This window comes from Hypomesus nipponensis, chromosome 4 (assembly GCF_054491055.1).
Source record: "Hypomesus nipponensis isolate SF chromosome 4, ASM5449105v1, whole genome shotgun sequence".
NCBI classification, from domain to species: domain Eukaryota; kingdom Metazoa; phylum Chordata; class Actinopteri; order Osmeriformes; family Osmeridae; genus Hypomesus; species Hypomesus nipponensis.
Genome location: NC_140364.1, coordinates 8,189,207 through 8,214,459, shown reverse-complemented (window position 1 = coordinate 8,214,459; position 25,253 = coordinate 8,189,207). Strand labels below are relative to the sequence as shown.

Sequence of the window (25,253 nt, the reverse complement as noted above, 5' to 3'; positions counted from 1 at the left end):
TGATTATTTCGTCTTTAAAGAATGAAAACATTGGTTTCCATATACTCGAACTAGGTTAGTCTTAGGTTAGTATTGGTCTTGTCTTAGGTTAGTTTGGGTCTATAAGGTTAGTATAGGTCATTATGTGTATTAGAGGTCTAGTATATTGAATATTGCATACTATTTTTAGGATGTTTATTTTTATTATTATATTTTTTATTTAATTGTATCTTATCATAGATGTAATCTATGTTCTTAGTACTTATATGTTATGTTATGCCAGGTTGCTTTGCGTTGTCTTGTCCCAAGAATTTCAGTGCCCAGTCTGACCTTGGGTTGATCTAAGCACAGACAATAAAAGCTTGAAACTTGAAACGCTTGAGAATGATATAACTTTAAACAAAACACATGGCACTGGATCGCTTTTCACGCTGTCTCTTCAAAATTATTTTATTATCCCTTTTTTTCACAGAAAGGAAAGAAAAACTTTACAAAAAGTCTGTGCTTGATGCGAAAAAGTAGAGTAACAGAGTAAATGGTTAATCTTGAGATATTTCTAGCATTCAAAGGCATTGCTTGTTCATGTAGAGAAGTATTATAAAAGTCAATCATTACCAGTTTGCAGCTTATCTGCTGTGAACTTCAAAAGTCAGACAAAATCATAAAACAGGTCAAATACTTGGTTCCATTCCATGATATCTTAAAAAACATCAAAATGAAACAAAAAGGAAAAGCCTTTACACATAACATGATTTATTGGCTGAGCATGAGACAGTGAGTCCTGAATAGGTTAATATTTTTCCACTGCAGTCAATCAAACAAAACTGTCCGTTCAATGTTTATTAACGGCCAATGCAAAGACAATCATGAAGTAGTATATACTTTGAATCTTCGTTCTGTCACTATTTAAAGGTTTCTTACCTTCAGCAAACATTCTTGACCAATGAGTGTAGGACTCAATAATGTAGCAACCATTATTGACAAGACTGACATAAAAATATACTCATTCTTGGCACGGCACACAAAGCCCACTCACACAATGAACCATCAGGTTTAAATAAATGGCAGCTGGATATAATTGATTAATTAACAAAACACAAATGAAAATGTCATTAGCGGAGGCGAAGATACTGCCTGCAGCACAGGGATTAAGAACCCATTTAGAATACTTTATTTATTACTCCATAACCGACACCCCAACCTCTCCATGTCTTAAACCTTTTGTTATCGACTTCTCTCATCCGCTTTCTTTTGTAATATAAAAAAACGAGAATTATTTTGAGCCCATGCTACGAATGGTCCCATCCTTGTGACAGAATGGTGCATGCATTTAAGCAGGGTACATCATCCCAGTCAATGTCAATGGTAAATATTGACAATGAAAATACCTCCAGGACAGACAATGTCAAGATCGACAGTGCAATTCAAATATAGTTATCCCGTGCTGCCTCTCATCTATGGGTCATGCATGCAGCAGTAACTCTGGGATAGGCTACACTACAGCTAGAGAATGACAGGATACCACACGAGGAAAAAAGCCCAAGATTAGCAATAGAGGGCTAGTAGTAGTGGTGGTGGATGTTGCAATAGATGAGATAGTGAGAGAAAGATGCTGCAGTTGTGGGATATAAAATCTAGCATAAGCCTTGCAGAAAGAATTGTTTGGGGGCAATATGCATGCAGTATATATGTATGTACATGAGTGTGAAAGGGAGGTCAGAGTAGTTTGGGCTTTAATGTTACATTTTCTATCTTTTTTTTCTATCATTTTCTACCCTGTGTTTGTATGAAGTCTCATACAGCACTGATATTGCTATATTCAATAATAACTTCTTCAATTGGCTAAACTGTAGGCGTGGAGAAATATCATGTAGGTTACATTCCAAAATAACCTTATATAAAATAGGGTTGCACACCATTCAAGAAAGTCAATTTCTTTCCATATTCCCTAAACAGACCTGAGGTAAGTGTTTATTGCTCCTCATTGGTCCAACATGAATGTTTAGGACAGATCTGTGGAAAATAAGTAGGACAGAGGTGCTTGAAGGGAGTAGCATTTCTGTATTGGAGTGCAGCCTTGATTGTTACCTGACGTACAGAAGTGTACAAAGAAGATCCAAGGGACTTTTCATCCGCACCACCATATTCATCCTTTATAAATCCCAATCAGTCTTTTAGGTCTGTAGCATTACAAATTCATATAATTTCTCATATTATTCAATTCATCCTTCTACAAAGTCAAAATACTACAAACCATTGACATTATAATCAAGTCATGTACTGTAGACTTGTGGTACTCTAACTTTCACACAATATTATTACCTTCTTCTCATGTAGCCTTTTCATATTATTTTAATAACAATAAATTAAACTAATCGAAATATGAAACGTAGTGGAAATAATCATTTTTTTGCTGAATGTGTTTATATACATATATAGGGCCTTTATAAGCTGCTATAATATTAATAATATGAACAGTTTGTGCTTTTTCCCCCATCTTCTGTTTGTTACAACATGACATCATTATCACAGAAGGTAAGCAGACTATGATCAGTGTATGGCTACTAATGTGAGGGCCAACTATTGACCTGGATAAGGAAGGATGGACTCGGGAGCTGTGTCAGTTCTATCATTTCCATTTGATGGTTTTCAGTTGAAACTTCCTATTGAAAAGCCAGTTGATTGAGTCTGACCTGTAATATTTATCTTAAAAATCTGGAACTTTCTGTTCCCCTTCCCCTTGAGGGTTTGTTTAGACTGTATGTGTGAGACGGGTATGTCTGTGTGTTCAGTCCACTGGCTCTGGGAGCTCCTAATCCATCTCCCTTTGATGTCTTCTGAGTCTCTCAGAAGGAGGCTGGGCTTCGTTGTTCAAAGTTATCGACTCAAAGCTCAGTTTGTTTTGGGAAAGGATTTGAAAGATTGAAAAATTGAAGATTTAATTCATGCAAGTAATTTGTCTCAATAACTCATCTTAAGCATAATTCAGGGTGTAGCCAGTAAAAGGAAGATCAGTTCAGGCATTCTCTATCAGATTCATGTCCATCAAATACATTTTGGTTTCCAATGCAAGTTCTAGAACAGAGAGTTTCCAGGGCTATTTTCTAAAAGTTATTCAGGAAAACATATTGTTGGGGTTGTGTGTAAGGGAGGGATGGGTTGTGAGGTGTTGAATGTTTTGAGGATAAGAATGAAATTCAGAATACAATTTAATATTTTCTGTCTCCTGTGGCGCAGAAGATGAGTCGTACAGTGGTGATGTCATGGACATCCATGCTCAAGGTTGACGTTATCACACCTTGTGATAACTGACAGGGGTACAGATGACCCCCAACACCAGTTAAGCTGCCTCTTGAACGGTGTGGTTATTCAATCTGTGTGCTTGTATCAAGTGAAGGGAAGAAGAGGGAGCTTAGTGGTGGAAGAGTGGGGGGTGGGGGGGGGGTCATTCCCCATTCTGTAGCTGCTGAGACAAGCATTTCCTGTGGCTGGCTGCAGGAGCTGATGTGTTGCAGGGCGTAGTGAATGACTGTAAAGGGACCATATGGCCCTGGTTTACTCTTTGTCCTGCACTGTATGGTTCTCTAAGCTCTACTGTGTCAGGCATATTCCCTCTGACAACTTGGCGCCAATAAGTCTTCTGTGAGTGGCTTACATGCAGTCTGTGCAATCATTATAAATTAAGAGTGGCCTCTTTTTACTCTACTGTGGAGGAAATGTCTGCTTCTAGTCTCAAGGTAATACATGCATTTATCCATTATACACAGAATTATTCTGTTCAATTTTATTTGCTTTATTTCTTTGTCAGAAGCACGTTAGAACTGTTATGCAGCTATGCCACAAACGGATACTTTATCTTGCACCAGAGGCAAGCTTCTTGCATGTGTATCTGTGTGTTTGTGTGTCAGTGATTTATATTTGAGTACAGTGTATGGTAACCGTCATGGATGATTATGTGTTTACACTAATGAGCAGTAACCAGAGGTTAAGGGGATGGGTGGTGGGAGCTAAGCAGAGTTTTCGGACTGAGTGGCAGATTGTCAGAATGTGTGTGGTGTGAATGTTGAGGATGAAGACACCTCTGGGGTTCCTTGTGGCTCTCAGGTGCATTCAGCAGCTGCCTGGTCTCCAGCCTCTGGAAGTGGAGCTTCATCGACCACCTCCGTTGCTTTCGGTGAGCCCGCTTCCTGGTCACCTCTCCTGGGTGTGTTCTCCGGCGTGGCGGTCCCCATCAGGTCTCCGTCGGGGGTGGCGTTGGGCTGCACCGCGGGGCTCCCAATGGTGCTCGTCGCGGAGTCATTGTTCTGGTTGGCACTCAGGTCACCCTCGGCAACAACAGTAGCGGCAATGCTGTCAGAGTCAAGGTGGAAGTTGTAGGTGTGGGGGACATCTGTGTCGCTGTCCAATGGCAGGGCAGCAGAGTTAAACTCCACCCCTGAGTCACTCATATCGAGGAAGTTCTTGTCAGCGAAGGTGTGGTAGCGCCCGCCTTTGGTCACCTCCAGACCCTGAGAGGGAGAGAGAGAGAGAGAGAGAGAGAGAGAGAGAGAGAGAGTGTGTGTGTGCGTGCATGTATGTGTGTGCGTGCATGTATATGTGTGTGTTGAGACAGTGTGTCCATATGTGTGTTTTGGGGGAAGGGGAGAGGGGATCCACGTCAGCGGGCAGGAACATGAATATTTCATGTGAAACACTTTGTGCTCCTACAGATTCAGACCGAGCTCCTTCTGCGGGCAAAAAAAAGGAAAGGGAAGCACTCATCACAGTCCTTAAACCACCTCTGTTACAGCAGCTCACCTTGATGGTGACCTCGGTGCTCTCCGTAGGGTTGTCCCAGGTGGACTGTGAGGTGGACTCCTCAGTGAACTTGTTGTAGGCTTCCTGGACCACCTGGCAACAACATCACAGATGGAGAAGATTATGGGGGGATCACACCACCACCTTGGAGACAGGAGGTGAACTCCAGCGCGTCACACCACCATACTACCACGCGGTGGGAAAACGACGCACAGAGAGAGGGTGGAGAGGAGAAGGCACACAGAAAGCACGTGGACTGTAGCTACAACACAGAAAGCTCTTATATACACACACACGTGTGACTGGGGTGACGAAGCCCCAGTCCCCTTCCTGACCCAAATGGAGCACACCTGGTTCAGCCAGTCATAGCACCAGGTGAATAGGTATAGCTGATGGGTGAACTCGGGTGTGCTAGGTTTGGGTGACAGGGCGGCAGCAGCTCTGTCCAGGGGCGGGCAGCCCCCCTTATGTATAAACTCTAAAGGAGAGTCTGTAGTGTGACACGTGGTAAGATATCTGAGCTGATCACACACTTGGGAGGTTGAGCGGAAGCAAATGCATCAGAGCGGACGAATGAGAAGACATAGAAGGGAGGGGTTATCTAATGATATGTCTTAATGGACAGAGGGACGACATTCTAGCCTGAGTCATTGGAGTGGGCGATGCATATATAGATAGAGAGAGAGAGAGAGAGAGAAAGAGAGAGAGAGAGAGAGAGAGAGAGAGAGAGAGAGAGAGAGAGAGAGAGAGAGAGAGAGAAAGAGACAGAGAGAGTGGGAGGGGGAGAGAGAGAAGGCAACGGAGAGTGGGAGAGGGACTGAGAGCACAGAAAAAGGGGTATGAGAGAGGGAGGGAGGGAGGGAGGGGAGCGAGAGAGGGATGAGGCAGATCAATTGACTTTGGTGTCAGACACGTCCGGAAGCTGCTGAGGGAACGATAGGGCCAATCAGTAAAGCTGTGGGAGTGTGTTCCCTCTCCTGGTCTCAGAATCCATAAAGCTATCAGACATCAAGTCACTGCTGCATCACGACCATCCCCCCCTCCCCCTCCTCTGCAGAACTCTGGAGCGGGTGGCCTCTCCCAGGGAGACAGATAAACCATAAAGGCTCTCACTGCGTGTCACATTACATGGCTTTTAAATCACCTACTGTACACAAGGTGAGACGCAGGGGGCGTACAGTACAGCTGGAATGGAGGGGACTGGAATCAAATACACAACAACACACAGGAACACACACACTAACACACACACGCACACACAGAGAAACACCCACAGAAACACAGACATACACATCAACATCACGTTAATTGCTACTGCCCCGTTTACAACAAACACGCTCACACACTAAGTACACACACACACACTATTAAAAGTACACACACGGCAATACTAGACACAGAAACAGATAAATGAACACACACACAGTGACAGTAACCCACACATACACATAGATCTCATCTTTACCTCTGGGTAACTGACCCACCCAGTGACACCGGAGTCATGTATGTGCATGTGTGTTCTGCCGGACATTACTGCTGCGTCAGAGCAACATGGACGGCAACATCTGTATGCTTCATATTTGCACTGAAGCTATGTCTGCCGTTACCATGACGACGGAGGAGGGAGGGGTCCTCACGTCATGTTCATGTCGCCATGAAGGAGTAACTGCAGCTGTATAATTTGGTCTGTTTCGGAGTCAGGAGGTTAGAAGAAGAGGGAGGAGCGGGGGTAGGGGGCACGGCTGGTGCAGGGGGTGAGGTATGGTTGGATGTCTCAGTTGGTGGAGTGGTGGGGAGCGGGGGGGGGGGGGGTCATTACTGAACTGATGGTGGCAGCAGGAGCCTGGCCTGCCCCCCACACAGCATAGTGAGTCTTTGGCTGATAGCCTTAGTACAAACACCCATACAGATTAGACCACTTATACTGAAACACTAGAGGAACAAACACAGGAAGCCAGAACTGTTCTCTCACCAATGAAAGGCTCCATCTGAGGGTCCTTTAAGAGGGAGAAACGCAACAACGCAGAGAAACGCATTAGCGTCATTAGCTAGCGAGCTTAACTCAGCACGCATCCTTACATCACAGGTACTCAGACTCGGGGAGGCACATACACTCCTAAAAAAAGAGATGCTTTTGTCTTTCCAGAGAACCGTTTAAACAAATCACCCGAAGGTTTTCTAAATCCTAGGAACCTGCTTTTTTTCAATGTACTGCATGTTCACACACACACACACAGAGAATCTTTAGTTGGTACTGTTATCAACAAAAGGCCTACACTGACTAATGGGGTGGCAGAAAACACAGGGTGTGATGTAAGGATGGCAAGTGATCAATGGCCTGCATATCCTACAGATAAAACAGATGTGAACAGGAGCACAACTACCTCTCTCCTACTCTGGAGACAGATTACAAAATCCTACTTGGGAGGAAACAGTTAAAATTGGGTTGGTTGTGTGTAACGCAGGAAGATATAAATCCTCATTGTTTAGATAACTTCTATATGAATGGTTCCATTCTACTGAGGGTCCAGATAAAATAATCAAACATACATTCGACAAGAGCAAAGGAGACAAAACAGCAGAGACAAACACTCATTACTTTGACCTAGCTTTCGACGAGTTCGATCATCAGTATTTCAATAGGTTATATTTGAAGGTGTTTCATTATGTTGGACATAATCTTCAATACCTGATCTATAAACTGAATATAGAAAAACTCATAAACCTGTCTGAAAGTCCCTCCCTCCCCAGCCTGTTTGAAAGTCCCTCCCCCCTTCCCTCCCTCCCTCCCTCCCTCCCTCCCTCCCTCCCTCCCTCCCTCCCTCCCTCCCTCCCTCCCTCCCTCCCTCCCTCCCTCCCTCCCTCCCTCCCTCCCTCCCTCCCTCCCTCCCTCCCTCACATGTCTGAAGGCGTCCCCGTCTCCTTTGCCAGCCTGCTGGGCGATGAGGGCGATCTTGCGGGCCTTCTCCGTGCGCTGCCGCACCTTGTACAGGCAGGACAGGAGGCACACGAGAAGCAGGAAGGCCAGCAGCCCCAGCAGGGACAGGATGGCTACGTAAAGGGTGGGGAGCTTGTAGGCTGGGGCCCAAGGATGGGACGAGGACGGGGAGGGAGTTGATGATAAGTATGGGGAGGGAGGGAGGGACATAGGTTGAAGGAAGGGGGAGGGGAAGGAAACAGAGAGGGAGAGAAAGAGGTAATGTTAGTGAGGGTTGGGGACAAAAAATGTAACAGCAGTATAATAGTCAAGAAGAGAGGAGCACAGAGACAAGAGAAGGTGATACACAGAATGATATCAAAGTTCAATTTCTATTTGATTCTGTCCTGACCACCTCCCCCGCTCTTACCCTCCACTGTCAGATGGATTGTGGCCACAGAGAAACCTGTCAGGTCTGTGACGGTGAACCAGCCGCTGTCTCTAGCCCGGACCCGCTCCAGGATGATCATGGACCCCTCCACCGTGAGCCTGCCATCCAAGCCCGGGTCCACTGGATCCACCACCAGCCCCTCGTCCACAATGGTCCGCTCCTCATGGTCCGACTCTGGCGTGTACTTCAGAGTGACCTTGGTGTGGTCCAGGTACAGGTTCATCTTGAAGGTGGTAGCATATGATAGATGGACGAAGGTCTGGTGCTCTGTTGGAGAAAGAGAGGGAGGTCAGGGAAGGGACAATGGTGGTGTTTGGGAGCCAGAACACAAACACACAGACAAGACTGAGAGAAAAATACTGTTCCATGCCTGAGTTCAGATCTCTTCTTTTCCCTTTCAACGTAGGCCCACCTCTTCCATTACAGGATTACCTTTGACCTCTCACCTCTGACGTTGAGGCACGTCCTCTTCCGGACCTTGCCATCCTTGTCCAGAATAGTGAAGCTGCCCTCATCACTACCACGGACATGATTGAGGGTCACCTTCTTGTCTGTCACACTCAGCCGGCTCTGGTAGTTCTCTGCGGGGGTCACACTCTGGTTCAGCAGGACCACGACCGGAGGCTCGGTGGTCTGGTTGGCCTGGGTATGGCTGGGCCTGAACTCCAAGGTGATTGGACTTTCAATGCCATTCACGGGGACAGAGTACATGTCTCCATACTTCACCACCTGCTCCAAGGAGCAGTCTGGGGGACAACACAAACAGGGGCATCACTGAGGGCATTCACTGAGTCGTGTTACTGAGTCATGATGGTTTGTAACCTTTGTTCTTGGAATAAAGTAGAAGTCTGTGAGGTGGTCTGGTGACAGATGGAACACGGAATCAACGTCAGTTTATATACTACTTAAAAAGGAACTCAGATTGATGCCTGACAAAGGCCCAAACTACCTAAATTGCTGCAGTTGTTCAAATGTTAATGTGCAAGCCAAGCCGGTGCAGGGGACTTGGCTATTGTGTGAAAAATACTTTTCAAAACGTCTCTCTGATTGCTTGAAGAAGCAGAGGAGGGGTTGGAAACAAAAGCTCCGTACCTCTGACTATGAGGACCATGTGTCTGACATCAGCAGGGTTCTGGATGTTTTTGATGACGTAGGTCCCCTCGTCCTCCTCGCCCACGTCCTCCAGTATGAGGTGGTTCAGGGTATTGAGCTGAGCGCGCGAGCTCTCCACACGCCCCTCGCGCATCAGAAACACCACCGAGTCTGGGTCGCTGCTGGGCTTGAACAGAACATCAGCGCCATCTAGCAACGGAACCACAATATGGACGTCCTCACCGAAGAAGGCCGTTTTCTCCTCATTGACTGAGAGAAGAGGACAGCGTATAAAGAGAAAGAGAGAAGGCAGATAGATTGTTGATATGAAAGATGTTGGTTAGGGTTAATGCCATTCAATGCAAAAGTATAAACAACCAGAGACACACTGGATATCAGGATATTCATTCTTAAACCTCCATGATTTACTACTATCTCCATTTTTGATTTTACCTTTTAGAGGCACTGACAGAACTGTGAAATAGAAAGGAAAAGAATGAACGAGAGACAAAGAGAGAGAGATAGGTTTATTTGAGCATTCTGTCTGTGATCTGCTGATGTTAACAAAGATCTTTGAGTACGTCTTAGATCCTTTGTTTGGCAAAAACAAAAAACGTGCCAAAAATGTCAGTGTTTGAAATTTTAATAACCCACAAACGCAGTGCCAAAAATTGAATGTAGGCTATATCAACTAAACAAAAGCTTCCACCAATCAATTTAAAAAAATTACCAATCAGAATTCAGAGGATAACATACTATTTCAATGTTGTACAAAGCTGGATAGAATCTTTACTAATGACTTGGCTAAGTCAAACTAGGCTTTGTGCATTTTCTGCCTCCCAAAATCAATCCCAGGTGAATGGAAATGTAGCTCATGCTTACCAGTGCAGAAAAGGGTGCCAAACACTGCAACAGTAGTTAGTTTCATCTTGACTGAATCTTTGAAAAACAAAGCAACACAAAAAGGTATTGGTTTGACAACAAAGACGTTATCTAATACAACTTGGTATTATTGTACACTGATGTGTGCACATGACTGCAAACAACATACAAAACGGAACAAAAACAATCCAAGTGAATTGCTTATAAAAGGTGAATGACAGAATGAGCAAGTGGCGCTGAAGAACAAGACATTGCTGGGGAGGGAAGTGGCTGAAATTGAGACTACATCACTTCCTGAGGTTGAGGGAGGAGGGGTTACATTTCATTTCCCTATGGTGTTGGAGTCAGCTCTTCACTGTCATTAGTCTAAAGTGATAGGACCTGTCCCAAACAAACTTTTCAAAGCCACAACCTTATTCAGGTCTCGGGGGTTTTGACAGGGTCATCCAAAGGGCCTACATTTAATCTTGATTTTAATTAACATGAATGCTCTTTTCTGCACAGTGTACCAAAATAGCCTTTTGAGAGGCAGGTTGGATGGCCTCTGAGTTGATCAGTCCTCTGCTCAGATCTTTTCCTGTCCAGGAGTGATAGGTACTCAGGATAGGTTTGGGGCGGGTCTAGACAGACTGGACAAGCACCAGGGACTTAGGCCTCTATCCTGTCCAGAGTGACAGGATGTGAGGATGGGCAGAAACCCAGACACTGAAACCCACCTTGCAAAATCTCCATGGGCCAAACGGAAAGAATAGGGTTGATAAACATTGACTTCAAGTCAACTACTTGAGATAAGGAATTAACTGACATTGACAGCTATAGAGTTTTCCATGCTCTGTCTTGTTCATAGTCACGACATGCAGACTCTAATCAATGTGAAACTGGAGATTCCCAGCTCAATGACATCCTAGCTCTTGTACAGCACTTGTAATCCAAGGCTTGTGAATGGAGTTTGAATGGTTAGCTATTATATTATACAATTCCATTATGTTACTTGTAGTGGAGGCCAGGGATGAATTGTGGCAAAAGATGGTTCTTCAACTAGGAGCATGCTTATAAAGGCTAAATGTTATGAAATGTAAATGGACCATGCCATGTTTTATGCTGATCAAACATAGGCCTAATGTTTGTTTTGTAAAAAAAAAAGAAAAAAAAGAAAAAAGAAAAACGTTTCGTAAATGAACAGACACATGGATCAGCAGTTTACTCCCAACAAAAATTGATGGCATTCATTAAAGAGGCGTTAGGAAAACCCATCTGATACGAAGTAGGACCACAGCTTGCAAGAAAGCCCCGGCGAGATGCCGAGGTCATGCAACTCGAGGGTCGCCTAACTAATTAAATAAATTAGATTAGGAGCGAGTCAGAACTAACCAGATAGACATAGGCTCTGTTACAAAGATTTTAACATCTCGCGCTTCAGTCAATTCGAAAATATTGATTGTCACTTGCTCAGTTTCCTATTAAATCATCATCCTCACGTTCTCTGGATGCATATGGGGTCTGGAAACAACCTATTTCTGTCTCTTTCTTGTCATAGCTTTCTTCCCCCTTAGTGGTGGCGCAAATAGGGTGTGTCACGCTTGCTGCATGGGCTGTCGATACAAAAGAATAGCCTACTGAAGAGGGAACAAAGGTACGGTAATGAGTCGGACGTCCCGGAGAGTGGACTGATTTTCTCTGTGACTTGTGACTGAAAAACAGCAAAAAAATCCACCGTGTAGATTTTGTCTAATTCTCATAACGATGGGCTCGCTTGCGTTCCCTGTCCTTAGCACTCGTTCTCAGTTTGTCCCGCGCACGCACGCACCACACACACACGCTCCCCTGTCGCCTAAACCGGTCCCATTCCATAGCCTTTGTCATATTGTCTTTAGTGTGGTGGCAAGAAAACTGTTCAATTTTACCATCTGCTGCCCGGCCCATCAATTGTGTAATAGCCATGTGTCCGATTCAATGTAGGCTTACTGGTTCGTGCCGAAAAACGGATAAACCTTGTAGCCTGCTGTCAGATAGAGAAATCAAATGACGACTTAAGCTAAAACACATTCTGATATTAGGCTATGCCTTCTTCCAGAAGCGTTAAGAAATGGCTAGCATCTAGGCCCAGAACATTCTCATATAAAAACGTCTGGCAGTTTTTTTTTACCAAACTGCAGTGCAGAGACCCACCGTAGAAACAGAAGAGAACTCCTTTGTAATTCTGTTGGCGAGAAGCCATTTATCTTATTCATTTTGTAATACCAAGTGTGAAGAATAACAGCCAATAGCCTATGCTTTCAGATCAGTAGGTCTACGGATGGCTTTAAGTCATTTAACCGGCTCTATGGAAACTTTACTGATTTAAAATACAACGTGTATGCACGAATACAAATGTTATGCGCATATGTTGTTGATTATCAATTACACGCCCCAAATCATCTTATTCGCTGGGACGAATTCAAACAACTAAATAACGTAAAAGACGAACGTTAAAGAACAGCAACATTCCACCCATAAACGTCCCTGTTATAAAAATCTGTCAAACCACATTTTATCATTATGAAATGGTTGTCATTAGCCTACCTTTTAAACACAGGAATATCCTTTACCAGCAACGGGAGCGGGCGGGGCACAAGACCCACAATTTTCTGTATTATCTCGTTTGTTTTTTTCTTTCTAATAGCCTGCCCTCTCTCTCTCGCCCCAAACACGCAAAAGAGAGACTTCAATTGTGTTACAAATCGGGATTATCTGGAGAGCTTCGGTAGCTGTCGGCTTGAGGACCACTGAAGATCGGTGGTTCTCGGACAATTTCGTTGGAAACCGGAGATTAACAGGTCTGTGCTACCACCTCAGTTAATACCGCCAGAAGATTAATTCCCCCAAATAAGTCGACTGGTCTGATATTTAGCTTATAAATGATTGAGCTATTGGGCATGCTACTCTTAACGATAACAGAATCGCACGTAGGCTACTGCACTGCACGTTTTTTGACCGCCGTAAACACATTGCGCTTTTAACCTATAGTTTAGTGTGACGTGATCGACTAAAAGAGCTATCGTTGTGACTGCATTGTTGTTGAGGACCTCACTTGAGGCGCTCCTTTAATGACCCGTTTCATTATGATTGAATATAGTTCACCCATCCAATTAAGCTTTATATGTAAGCTACAACGTTTTAACAACGAATGACCATACATGAGACACATTTCTAAACGCCTTTTTAATCACTTTCAAGAGGCACCTTACTTAAGACTTTCACAGTGATCATAAATGACAAAACTCAAATGTATAGAACACGCACACTCACATACACAAGGTTTGAACTTAGCCTTTCATAGTGCAATAAAAGACGTGACCTATGAACTGTTCTACTGCCAACAAGCAGGCGTGGATGCAACAGATGCACTTAATGGCTTCTGTAGCCTTGAACAAATGAATACTAGTGGTTCAACAACGTAAACATCAATTTGCAGAGATTCATTCAGCTGTAAAACATCTTCTGCAGTTCAATTGTATGAAACAGAAAGCTCTCCCATATTCCCCTAATAGTGACTAAATCCACTGTGGAGATGTTTGCATGTACTACTGTAACACCACCCATTTACCATGATTCACCACACTGCAGTACCTGTCGACCGTTCTACAAATATTGTTGGCATTATCAAACTAAACCTAAGTCTGAATTATATAATTCCATCTGGGGTTCGCCACCTTCAAGACGATGTTTGGCGTCTGAGTGAGGCCTTCCCCAGTCTCAGGCAGAAGACCGACAGCTCCACACATCCCTCCAGTCGGAAACAGACCCTTCATCCAGTCACAATTTCCCCATGTCAAGATTGGCAAGTGAGATACGCATTGCTGAGAAACCTTAAAATGACCTTAATTTAAAATCGTCTAACATGGTGTATGCACTTGTATGAGGGCTATACAACCAGTCCAATGTGCCAGAAGTTAAATAAGGTACACCTCAAGGTCAGTGAACCACACATTGAGGAGTCAGAGGTCCTATGATGTAGTGTTATTTTGTAAGTTGCACACTAAGTTATATGGGACATGAGTCAATGAAAAAACAATTAACATTGGATAATATGAGAAAGTTGGTTTCCATCATTGGGGTCTTGAACCTTCTTAAAGACCCACTTAAATTTAATCCAATCATTGTGGAGTTAAGACAAAACAATACATGACACATCACAGTCAGTAAGATGAATACTGTGGCAAGATTTATTTGGTCATGTAAAGTTGATCCCCCCCCCTCCTCCTGTCCTGTACATTCATCCTCCCATCCCTTCATCCTCCCAACCTTTCATCACATGCACATTCTACCAGTCTGCTCTTCCATAAACCAATCCAGCCATTTTAAGGATTCAAACCTTCATATCAGGGAATGCATTTGGGCCTCGCCTTACTCATTTTCTACATTCTTAATGATTTTTTGGTCATTTTGTCCGTTTTGCCATTTTTGTGTCTTGATTTTCTTATTTTCTAATTTTCTTCACCCTCCTCTTCTCCTGCTTGTGTTCCAGTCTCTAAGCATCCTCAACCTCTTCCTCCTCAAACTCGCCTTCCTCCTCTGCGGTGGCATCTTGGTACTGCTGGTACTCTGACACCAGGTCGTTCATGTTGCTCTCGGCCTCAGTGAACTCCATCTCATCCATGCCCTCGCCGGTGTACCAGTGGAGGAAGGCCTTGCGGCGGAACATGGCGGTGAACTGCTCGGAGATGCGCTTGAACAGCTCCTGGATGGCCGTGCTGTTGCCGATGAAGGTGACTGCCATCTTGAGGCCACGTGGTGGGATGTCGCAGACGGCGGTCTTCACGTTGTTGGGGATCCATTCCACGAAGTAGCTGCTGTTCTTGTTCTGCACGTTCAGCATCTGCTCGTCCACCTCCTTCATGGACATGCGGCCTCTGAAGATGGCCGCCACGGTGAGGTAGCGCCCGTGGCGGGGGTCACAGGCCGCCATCATGTTCTTGGCATCGAACACTTGCTGGGTGAGCTCGGGCACGGTGAGGGCGCGGTACTGCTGGCTCCCCCTGGCGGTGAGTGGGGCGAAGCCGGGCATGAAGAAGTGCAGGCGGGGGAAGGGCACCATGTTGACGGCCAGCTTGCGGAGGTCGGCGTTGAGCTGGCCGGGGAAACGCAGGCAGGTGGTGACGCCGCTCATGGTAGCAGAGACTAGGTGGTTGAGGTCACCGTAGGTTGGCGTGCTAAGTTTGAGTGTGCGGAAGCAGATGTCATAGAGAGCCTCATTGTCAATACAGAAGGTCTCGTCTGTGTTCTCCACCAGCTGGTGGACAGACAGGGTGGCGTTGTAGGGCTCCACCACTGTGTCAGACACCTGGGGATGAGGGGGAAATAAGGTGTATCATATCAAGTATGAATGGCACGAGTAGATGAAAGATTCTCTTAATCTAGTCAAAGAGTACGTTTTGCCTCATCCAAGAAGTGAAACCAAATTGAGCTTACCTTGGGGGAGGGCACCACACTGAAGGTGTTCATGATGCGGTCGGGGTACTCCTCGCGGATCTTGCTGATGAGCAGGGTGCCCATACCAGAGCCGGTGCCCCCGCCAAGGGAGTGGGTGAGCTGGAAGCCCTGGAGACAGTCGCAGCCCTCAGCCTCCTTCCTCACCACATCCAGGACTGAGTCTACCAGCTCAGCCCCCTCTGTGTAGTGGCCCTTGGCCCAGTTGTTACCTGCTCCACTCTGACCTATGGGAAGGGAGAAAATGCAATTGTAACTTGTGCTAGCCAGGCCTTCATGGATGACAATGTGCCCGTTTATGCGCTTGATGCCCATTCTTACCGAAGACAAAGTTGTCAGGTCTGAAGATCTGTCCGAAGGGTCCGGAGCGGACAGAGTCCATGGTACCAGGCTCCAGGTCCACCAGGATGGCTCTTGGGACGTACTTCCCACCTACAGAAGGACACACGCTCAGTACTGCAGGCCAATACCACTAGGGTGACCGAAGCCTGCCACAGTAAAATACAGATCCTGTGCATTCTAGAAGGAGTGTGAGGTACCTGAAGCCTCATTGTAGTAGACACTAATCCTGTCCAGCTGCAGGTCGCTGTCTCCATGATAACTTCCTGTGGGATCGATGCCATGCTCATCACTGATCACCTCCCAAAACTGCAACACAAGACAAATTAAATTAGAAAAATTCAGCAGGTAAAAAGCAGACTGAAAGATATATCATTGACAATAACTTGTGCCAGTGCATGTTGGTAGACGTTTATTTATTTTTTGCTCAGTGATGCTGCAGTCACAATTGGCCCTCAGTCTATGTGGTGTCACAAGACCCAGAGCAGCATGATTTAAATCACATCTGCAAGAGATTGACCCTCCCTTTCTTAAATACCTCTTCAAGAAGGAGTGAACGAAGCATAATCACTGCCCTTGTGCTATGGCACAAGCTCCACTATACACGGTAATCATGGGTCAGACTCAGTCACACTTAGCCCATGTAAATTGCCCTTTGCTCGGAAGCAGGATGCATTAGGGCTCACCTCTATGGAACAAACATTTCCATAGCACACAGGCACTGGAAGCTCACTGTGCACCAGGCCACACAATGGTGGGGGAGGTGAGACATTTGGCCCAAACTGTAAAGGACCTGGCACAGACGGTCACAAACTCAATAACCGACCCCAATCTGAGGGGGAGGGGAATGTCTTTTTTTACCCCCATAGCCACGGTCAGGAAATACACAATGGCTATCCAATAATCTAACACCCTTATTACCAGGATTGGGTTTAAAGATGGCCTGCCCATGCATGCCCATCTTCAAATTAAATGTGTTTATTAGAAGTAGTAAGTGTTTTATAAATTATTCATCATTTAATACATTGTAATATTTTTTTATTTTTAACACGTATTAGAAATAAAGCCTTTATATGGTAGGCAACTTAAGTATTTTTGAAGATAAGTAAATGACATTACCATTTATAATTAAATTGTATTACAAAAGATGACCTCATCCGAAATGCGCCCCCCCCCGCCCTTTTCTCATCCCTGCCTCCACCACCTCCGCAGTGACTTGCGTTTCTATCTCATGCCTCGCCAAAAGGTTACCTATACTTTAGTGAGAACCGATATCGCAAATATGCTGGTTTGAAAGTAGTGAGAACTGATATCGCTAATAATATGCTGGTTTGAAAGTAGTGAGAACTGATATCGCTAATAACTGATTTGCAAGTAGGTCATAATGTCGAAATTGTTTATTTTACTCGAATATTAAATTACTTTCTTGCTGCAGTACTTCATATTTGTGGGTCTGCGCCACCCCCCTCCCCCCAGTTCCACCCCAAAATACTTGATCTAGCTGGCTGCAACTAGAAACAAACGCCGAGCTGCGTCATCACTCGCATCTAAAGCCGCATGGCTCTGATGTCTTGAGATCAATTAACTTGATCACGCAGTTGGGAGTTAAAGTGGGCAAAATTCGGGACAACAAACCGTCGCCAACCCCCACAATTTATTGACCGAGATTCCATCAGACGGCGCCGAGACAAAAAGGCCGCGCCAAACACGGGCGTAGTCTACAACGGATTTATTGTGCGCAGTTAGCCATGTCATGCGCAACAGGACATACGTAGGTAATATAGGCCACAAACTCGGCTATTTGATTTGAAGATTAATGTGTACATCACAGTGACAGTTATCAGTTTTACGTCGACGTCCATTTTTATAGTTAATGTTTGCATTTCGACAATACAACATTTCATAAAAGACAATGGCGCGAACAATGAGCATGGTAAAATGTCGCTCACACGCCCCTACCATTTGGATTTCAATGAGATCATTCTCATGCGGTTCTTCTACGTCTGTTCAAAAACTCGATTGCCATCTTGAAATTTAAGGTATCGTATAATTCATTGTCTGTCTAATGTTAGTGTCCAAATACAAAATGTGAGACCGCTTTTTTGAATCTGATCTAATAAGACCGCAGGCTATTTCTAGGCCTGGTGCATGACTTCTTCCATCCATCTTTCTTCCAAAATCTTACCTTGGCGCCGATCTGGTTACCGCATTGTCCGGCCTGGAGGTGAACGATCTCCCTCATGATTATCAGTTATTATAACAGAATGCAAGTAGGAAGTACGGTGTTGTATATGCCAATGCAGCTGACCTACAGTTGCGAATTCAGTGTGTGCCAATCTGCGGATGCACTTTCTCAAGGCGGGACAAAGACTTTATAGTTCTGGAAGGAGGGACAAGTGAGGCAAGCGCTTGTTGATTGGCTATGGTCTTTAGAACCCCTGTAATGATTGGCTTAGCGAAAATGTTGCAAAGGGTTTCTTTGGGATTGTGGCACGGACCGGAAGAAGAGAGGGAGTGCCGTGTTTCCCGTCATTAGTGCGCACTTTTAAGAAATATATTTTTAATAATCCCCACCACGAGGTGGCGCCCAAACCTGCCGAAGAGGGGTGGGTACTGGGGTGGATAGCAGTTTCCACAACGCTGTTAGCCTAGTACCATCATATGGGTAGCTAACGGGACGACAGGCAAAACAAGACCGTATTTCAAAGATTAGTCATCCAATTGATGAGCATTTCATTGATTGTTTGCAGAAAAAAGCGAGTCACTAACCGGTGAGAAATATTTCAATATTTACTTCTCTCGAATAAAATGCTGCATATGTTCCCACTGGGTCTACAATGTTTATTAATGGGTGGGCTATAGTATGACCGGGCTCAGAATCAGATAGTATAGTGTCTCGCTAGCCTGCTCATGTAAGCTAGCTCAAAATGCTGCGCAACATCTAGGCTGATTAGATCAGCCTCTGAAATTAAGTTTGCATGAACGATGGAGCATTTGTAAAGATATTGAGACTATGAAATTTAAACTAGTGTGTTTACAACAGCAACACGAGTACTAAAATAACCTATAGCTACCTTCAATGTAGATACATTGTATTATGAGGGGGCATTTATAAGGACTGATGTGGGCGTCTGCCCGTGTCCCTATTTAGAGAGCTGGCCACCCTGTAAAAGCTTGATTGATGCGCAAGGATGGAAAGTGGTTTTGAAGGAATACCAATTGAATTGCGTTCTATTGGTCTGCTTCAACTCCTGAAATGTCTCTCCAAATCCTATGTCATTTCCTATTGCAGCTACCTCTTGTGCCATTCGGTGACGTTGAAGGACCATTAATTAAATTGATTTCCCACAGACAATCATTAAAGCTTAAGACGAAGTCTCCTTCATAATTCCTTTACTGGCCACGTTTACCATTAACAATTTTAAGAAATATTTTTCATTTGGCAGGCGCTTTTATTTAAAACGACATACAAATAGTGCATATAGAAAGTACTGCTGAAGATCAAGGATCAGAAGTGCCTTTTTAACACCATTTTGGTGGTCAGAGTAAAGAAATGGGTGAACAAATCTTTCTCCCTAACCCTCTCTATATACTCTCTCGATATACTCTCTTTTTCCAGTTTACTATTAAAAGGCACCATGTTCTACACCTGTGGCCCCAATGAAGCAATGGTGGTGTCAGGTAAAATACCTCTTTGTGAGCAATCAAACAGTCCAGTTTAGAAACTGTAAGGACAAATATTTAGTTCCCTCTCTCGCTTTCAGGAATTTGCCGCTCACCCCCTCTGATGATTGCTGGAGGTCGAGTGTTTGTCATTCCTTGCATCCAACAGATCCAGAGGTATGCTTTCAGCACAATCGTTTGGGTTACCACACTCATCCCATAAATACCCACTTTCTTCATACCCACTTACCTCTCCGCTCTCCATCCCTCCCCCATTCACGCTGTCTTTCTTTTCTCCAGGATCTCTCTGAACACCCTGACTCTAAACGTGAAGAGTGATAAAGTGTACACACGCCATGGAGTTCCCATCTCAGTCACTGGTATCGCTCAGGTCTGTCACTTGGTCCCTTTCTTATTTGTCTGTCTCTCCATCTCTCTCTCCAAATGACCAACTCTGAATCTCTCCCTCACTTTCTAACTCATGAGACAATGGTTATTCATTACAGTAGATAGAAGATAGCTTGTTTGTTTAGCCACTACTAGCTGCTGATGAGTCCGTCCCCCCCCCCCACACACATCCCTTCACACATCCAGATGAAGATACAGGGGCAGAACAAGCAGATGCTGGCCGCTGCCTGTCAGATGTTCATGGGGAAGTCAGAAGGTGAGATCTCCCACATCGCACTGGAAACACTGGAGGGACACCAGAGGGCTATCATAGCACACCTGACTGTGGAGGTAAACAAACTGTTTGTGCACACGCCTGGGCATGTGTCCCATGTGTTTGCGCGGATGATCTTGGGCTTTTCCCTGGCCTCCAACCAACCGCTCTTTTCTCCACCCTACCTTTCTCCAGGAGATCTACAAAGACCGCAAGAAGTTCTCTGAGCAGGTGTTTAAGGTGGCCTCCTCAGATCTGGTCAACATGGGCATCAGCGTGGTCAGCTATACGCTCAAAGATGTCCACGACGACCAGGTACTGTTCACAGCCCATCCCTCCCTCTCTATTACCCATGTTCTCAGTCTTGTTGTTGAGGTAAGTGGAGATGGATGAACAGATGAGTGGGTAGGCCGCCTGGTGGAGGAGCTGCTCGGGCTGCTGTCTGCTGTTGAGCCTTCATTGCGGACGATGCTTACATAGTGGCCGGCATCATCCGTCTGTAATGGATTAATACATCATTAGGTAGTTGATGGATGGAGGGTTGGATAGATTTGTGAGTGGATGGATAAATACATGAGTGGGAGAATATATGAATGGGAATCTAGACGAGGAGATGGATTGATGTACTACAGATGTAACGTGCAGGGCACCTGTCTCTCTTCTGTGGTGTTCAGGACTACCTCCACTCCCTGGGCAAGGCTCGCACTGCTCAGGTCCAGAAGGACGCTCGGATCGGAGAGGCCCAGTTCAAACGAGACGCTGTCATCAGGGTGAGATCTCTCTCTCTCTCTTGCTCTCTTTCTACCTTAAATATGTGAGCACTCCTCATCCTCCCTCTCCGTGTCCATCCCTCTAGGAGGCCCACGCCATGCAGGAGAAGATTTCTGCCCAGTATGTGAACGAGATCCAGATGGCCAAGGCCCAGCGAGACTACGAGCTGAAGAAGGCTGCCTATGACATCGAAGTCAACACCAAGAAGGCAGAGTCGGAGATGGCCTACCAGCTCCAGGTATACAGAGACAGACCATCATCCCATCATCTACCCTGAACAGCTCCTCTTTTCTCCTGCACCCCGACTCTGAATCCCCGCCCTCTCCTCCCCAGGTGGCTAAGACCAAGCAGCGCATCGAGGAGGAGACGATGCAGGTGAAGGTGGTGGAGCGCAGCCAGCAGATCCTGCTGCAGGAGCAGGAGATCTCCCGCAAGGAGATGGAGCTGGAGGCCCAGGTCAAAAAGCCTGCAGAGGCTGAAAAATACCGCCTGGAGAGGCTGGCCGAGGCCACACGGTGAGGACCACCCCCGGGCAGGAAGGACAATACGTTGCTGCCTACCTTAGGTCAGCCTAGCCTAGCCAGGTTCTTGTCGGAAAATGCCAAATGAGAATTGTCAAATGTCAACATCTGTCCCTCCCCAGTCTGCAGCTCATCATGGAAGCGGAGGCAGAGGCTGAGTCCATCAAGGTAGGGCAAGAGCACTCCCGTAGTGCCGTGTGTGGAGCGTTTCCTTCTGCAAGGCTCCAACATACTGCCTGCTAGTGTCCTACATACCAACCCACTCCCCCCGCCACTTTCTCTCCTCTCCTCCACTTTTTCCCTTCTCTCCTCCTGCTTCAGATAAAGGGCGAGGCCGAGGCGTTTGCAGTGGAGGCTAAGGGCCGTGCAGAGGCAGAGCAGATGGCAAAGAAGGCTGAGGCCTTCCAGCAGTACAAGGAGGGGGCCATGGTGGACATGCTGCTAGAGAAGATCCCTATGGTGAGGCCACTGGGCCATGGGGTGGTTGGGTAGACTTGTCCTAATAAATACCTAGGTATTGGGACACACATTCTAATATGTTTGTGAACGTCATACTTTTTGTAAAAAATCCTAAACCACACACATTACCGTCCTCCTTACACTGTGTTAGTACGACCGAATACTGAACTGACCTCTGGTCATCATCCAGTGTCCTGATGCCCTGAGCTAGCCTCTTATCTTCTGTCTTTGTGTTCCACCTCATCTGTGCAGATGGCCGAGGAGATCAGCAAGCCCCTGTTGGCTGCCCAGAAGATCACCATGATTTCAAGTGGGGAAGGGGAGGTGGGCGTGGCCAAGCTTACAGGGGAGGTGCTCGAAATCATGACCCGCCTCCCAGACACGGTGGAGAAACTGACTGGTGTCAGCATCTCCCAGGTAACGCACTCCAGCCAATGACATGAGTTTGAAAATGGGATGTGGTGGTGCAGTGGAATTGAAATCCAAATATTTGGCACAAAAATAAACCCCTTATATCTCTCTCTCTCTCCATCCCTCCACCCGAACCCTCCCCTCACTCTGTCTGACTCTGTCCCTCCTTTATGTAGGTGACCACTCGCATGGGCTAAAGAGGAGAAAAGGCGTAGGGAAGAGGGTCTCAGGAAGCCCCGCCCATTTCTGCCCAGACCCTGTGTATGCATATGTGTCCCCGCCTTACACACACATTCTATATACTGTATCTCTTGTTCTGACATGAACACATCATTAACATATCTATAATATCTTTACATGGCCCTATTGGAACCTTTGTTCTCATGCGTCTTTAGCCCTCCCATGTCTTTTTATATATTTCTTCTCTTCTTTCCTCTGTCTCTCCCTCCTTCCTACCTTCTCATTTCCTTGTTTCCTTGCCCTCTCCCTGTCAGTCCATCTCTACTCCTCCAGTACTGCCCGTGTCCACTGCCTTGCTGCCAAACCCAAAGTGCTTCTTAACATGCGAGTTTCATGCAAACGAGCAGTTCAGACCTATTATCCAGTATGCTAGTTTAGAATGCTAGCTTAGTTTGCGAGTTCATCCCTTAGTCTTTCTGTCATAGCGAGGTTTCTCCAGAGGGGCAAAGGTCTGACCTGACCAAATCCATAACCTAAGATCCATCTAGTTTTCACATGTTTTAGCCAGATTTATAGCTTTTAAGTTAAAATATTTGTATCCCATCAAAGTATGGGATTTTGAAAGGTTTCATCCTGTAGCTATTAAGACTTGTCAGTGATGACCTGTAATCAAAAGGGAATGTATGTGAAATCAACCGATCAAAGTATGAAATCATGTTTGACAGTTGCGAAGTCTCTTGGGAGAATGAGTGCTTTTTGACCAATGCCACTAAGCTAGTGGTTCAGTTATTGAATATGCTTTATTTTTTATTTCTGTATACAACATGTGCTTTCTTATGAATACACATGATTTTATTTGGTTTTAATGTAAACATTTTCTGCTGTTTTCACAGAATTGTTCTATTTATCACTATCCTATGTAAAAACAAAGTTGTTATATTTATTTGTTAGTTGTAAGAAACTGATTTCCTCACAGAGATCATGTACTGTAACCATTCTCACAGATGTGATTTGGGGGACCATACGACCAGTTGATTTCTCTTTATAAGCTGTTAAAAGGGAGATGCTGTATGTCCTTGAAGTCATGACATCCTTGCACTTCTAACAACGCAGACACAAAATACTATACTACTGTTTGGTGCAATCAGGACAATTGCACTACTGGTATAATGAGAGCATACAAGGGAGTGTTAAGTAGCGTTATATGGAATGATGAGGTCATCTGAAGAGGTACAGGGTGTTGAAAAAGAGCCCTTCAGGATGCTTCTTTTTTGGCTCCCAAGTTAATTGTACAAACCAGGCAGCCATTTCATGAAGGTTTACAGTATATCGTCAATGCAGGATTTCACATAGAGAGAATCTTTGCAAATCTGGTGCATATGCAGACTCATGCAGTTTTCCATTTCACTTTGAGAAAGGAATAGCTCATTGTAAGATCTGTTCCTCGTTTATCACACCTTTCCACACCTCTCCCATTTGTAAAGTTGAAAAGAGAGAGCCTCAATAGTCAACCAGCTATGCGTGGCTCATGGCTGTTCAGTACTGAGTCAGGTTAACCATGGTTTAGGAAATGACTTGAAGCCAGTGTATCTATGAAGTGTGCAAACTTGCCTTATCCCTCCACACACACCATCCCCCCTCTACCTCACCACCATCTACTGACTCAACACATCTTATGTTCTGCACTCCTGCCCTCTGCTGCAGCCAGGACTCTGTTGTTCTGTATTTGGAATGAGATATTCCGATGTTAACACAACATTAGGCATGTTTTCTGATGTTTTATGTACAAGTGCACTGTTTCATGTTATTGTTATGCTATTGTTGTTCTAGGTTAGAAACCTAGCACGGCCAAAGGCTCAAACTTTGCCAGGGCGGCTGTTGTGCTTTAGCCCAGCAGCTGTGGGCTTTATGGAGTGCAGTTAATGTACTGTTGAGATGTTGTCCTCAAAATTTCAGGAATTAATTTAAATACTAACACTATGAATACTAACATGATCTGTTAAACACTAAATATTTAACTTGAAGATGAAAGTTATTGATCCACAATGTAGCAACTCTCAGTGTTTTGTCTTTCTATGAGATCTCCCTAAAGACTTGTTTCCCCCAGTACTTTATCTTAAATGTATTCTGGGGCAGCAGTTATCACAGGAAGGGAGACAGACTAGTGTACTGTTAAAGGTTTTTGGGCTTGTGACCCATCTCTTGACTAACTCTTGTGTATGCATGTTTAACTGTCTCTGACCAGAGTACTGTCTGCCACTGCGTTTCTGTGCTATGCCCCCACCATTCTTTTTTAGTTCATACTTTGTCACGTTTGATACTGATCTTATTGTTGATCAATCAACCAAGTTTGAATGCTACAAATGCATAATAGCTTCTGTGAGGAATAGGACAAGTACTTTAAGGCAGGTGTTTTGTACCCTTGTTAGATTCTTCTTCAATGCTAAATATTTCTCAGATGGCTGTCCAGATAATAAACTGTGCTGTTTGTTTCTTTTCACAAGAAGTACAGGCCAAATATGAATATGCTTCAGTGCTTCTTTATGTTTGTGTTTTTAGCCCTCCAGTCAGACTCAGAATATTAGACATTTGTAGATTTGTAGGAAATGTGTATTGTTGAAGTATATCAAATAAACACACAAGTCAAAAAACATCTACTGT

General features: G+C 45.0%; 3 protein-coding genes across 3 annotated transcripts; 1 reads left to right on the top strand and 2 right to left on the bottom strand.

Annotated features, from left to right (window-relative positions):
- Positions 1-422: 422 nt before the first annotated feature.
- On the bottom strand, positions 423-10,164 carry LOC146295325 (uncharacterized). Its single transcript, XM_084695562.1, has 8 exons — positions 10,119-10,164; positions 9,690-9,710; positions 9,237-9,506; positions 8,591-8,890; positions 8,124-8,411; positions 7,676-7,854; positions 4,777-4,869; positions 423-4,487 (listed from the first exon to the last, which is right to left on the bottom strand). Exons 1-8 carry the CDS (start codon positions 10,162-10,164, stop codon positions 4,080-4,082), a joined length of 1,605 nt encoding a protein of 534 aa, XP_084551688.1. The 3' UTR covers positions 423-4,079.
- A 3,140-nt stretch (positions 10,165-13,304) lies between these two features.
- Positions 13,305-18,281, bottom strand: LOC146295324 (tubulin beta chain-like). Its single transcript, XM_084696161.1, has 5 exons — positions 18,112-18,281; positions 16,127-16,235; positions 15,909-16,019; positions 15,570-15,814; positions 13,305-15,441 (listed from the first exon to the last, which is right to left on the bottom strand). Exons 1-5 carry the CDS (start codon positions 18,166-18,168, stop codon positions 14,629-14,631), a joined length of 1,335 nt encoding a protein of 444 aa, XP_084552287.1. The 5' UTR covers positions 18,169-18,281; the 3' UTR covers positions 13,305-14,628.
- A 31-nt stretch (positions 18,282-18,312) lies between these two features.
- On the top strand, positions 18,313-25,239 carry flot1a (flotillin 1a). The gene is made up of 13 exons (XM_084696160.1): positions 18,313-18,697; positions 19,546-19,607; positions 19,691-19,766; positions 19,890-19,980; positions 20,184-20,327; positions 20,446-20,565; positions 20,925-21,020; positions 21,107-21,259; positions 21,355-21,536; positions 21,665-21,710; positions 21,864-22,001; positions 22,254-22,418; positions 22,589-25,239. The coding sequence occupies exons 1-13, from the start codon at positions 18,651-18,653 to the stop codon at positions 22,607-22,609; spliced, it is 1,341 nt and encodes a 446-aa protein (XP_084552286.1). The 5' UTR covers positions 18,313-18,650; the 3' UTR covers positions 22,610-25,239.
- Positions 25,240-25,253: the final 14 nt, after the last annotated feature.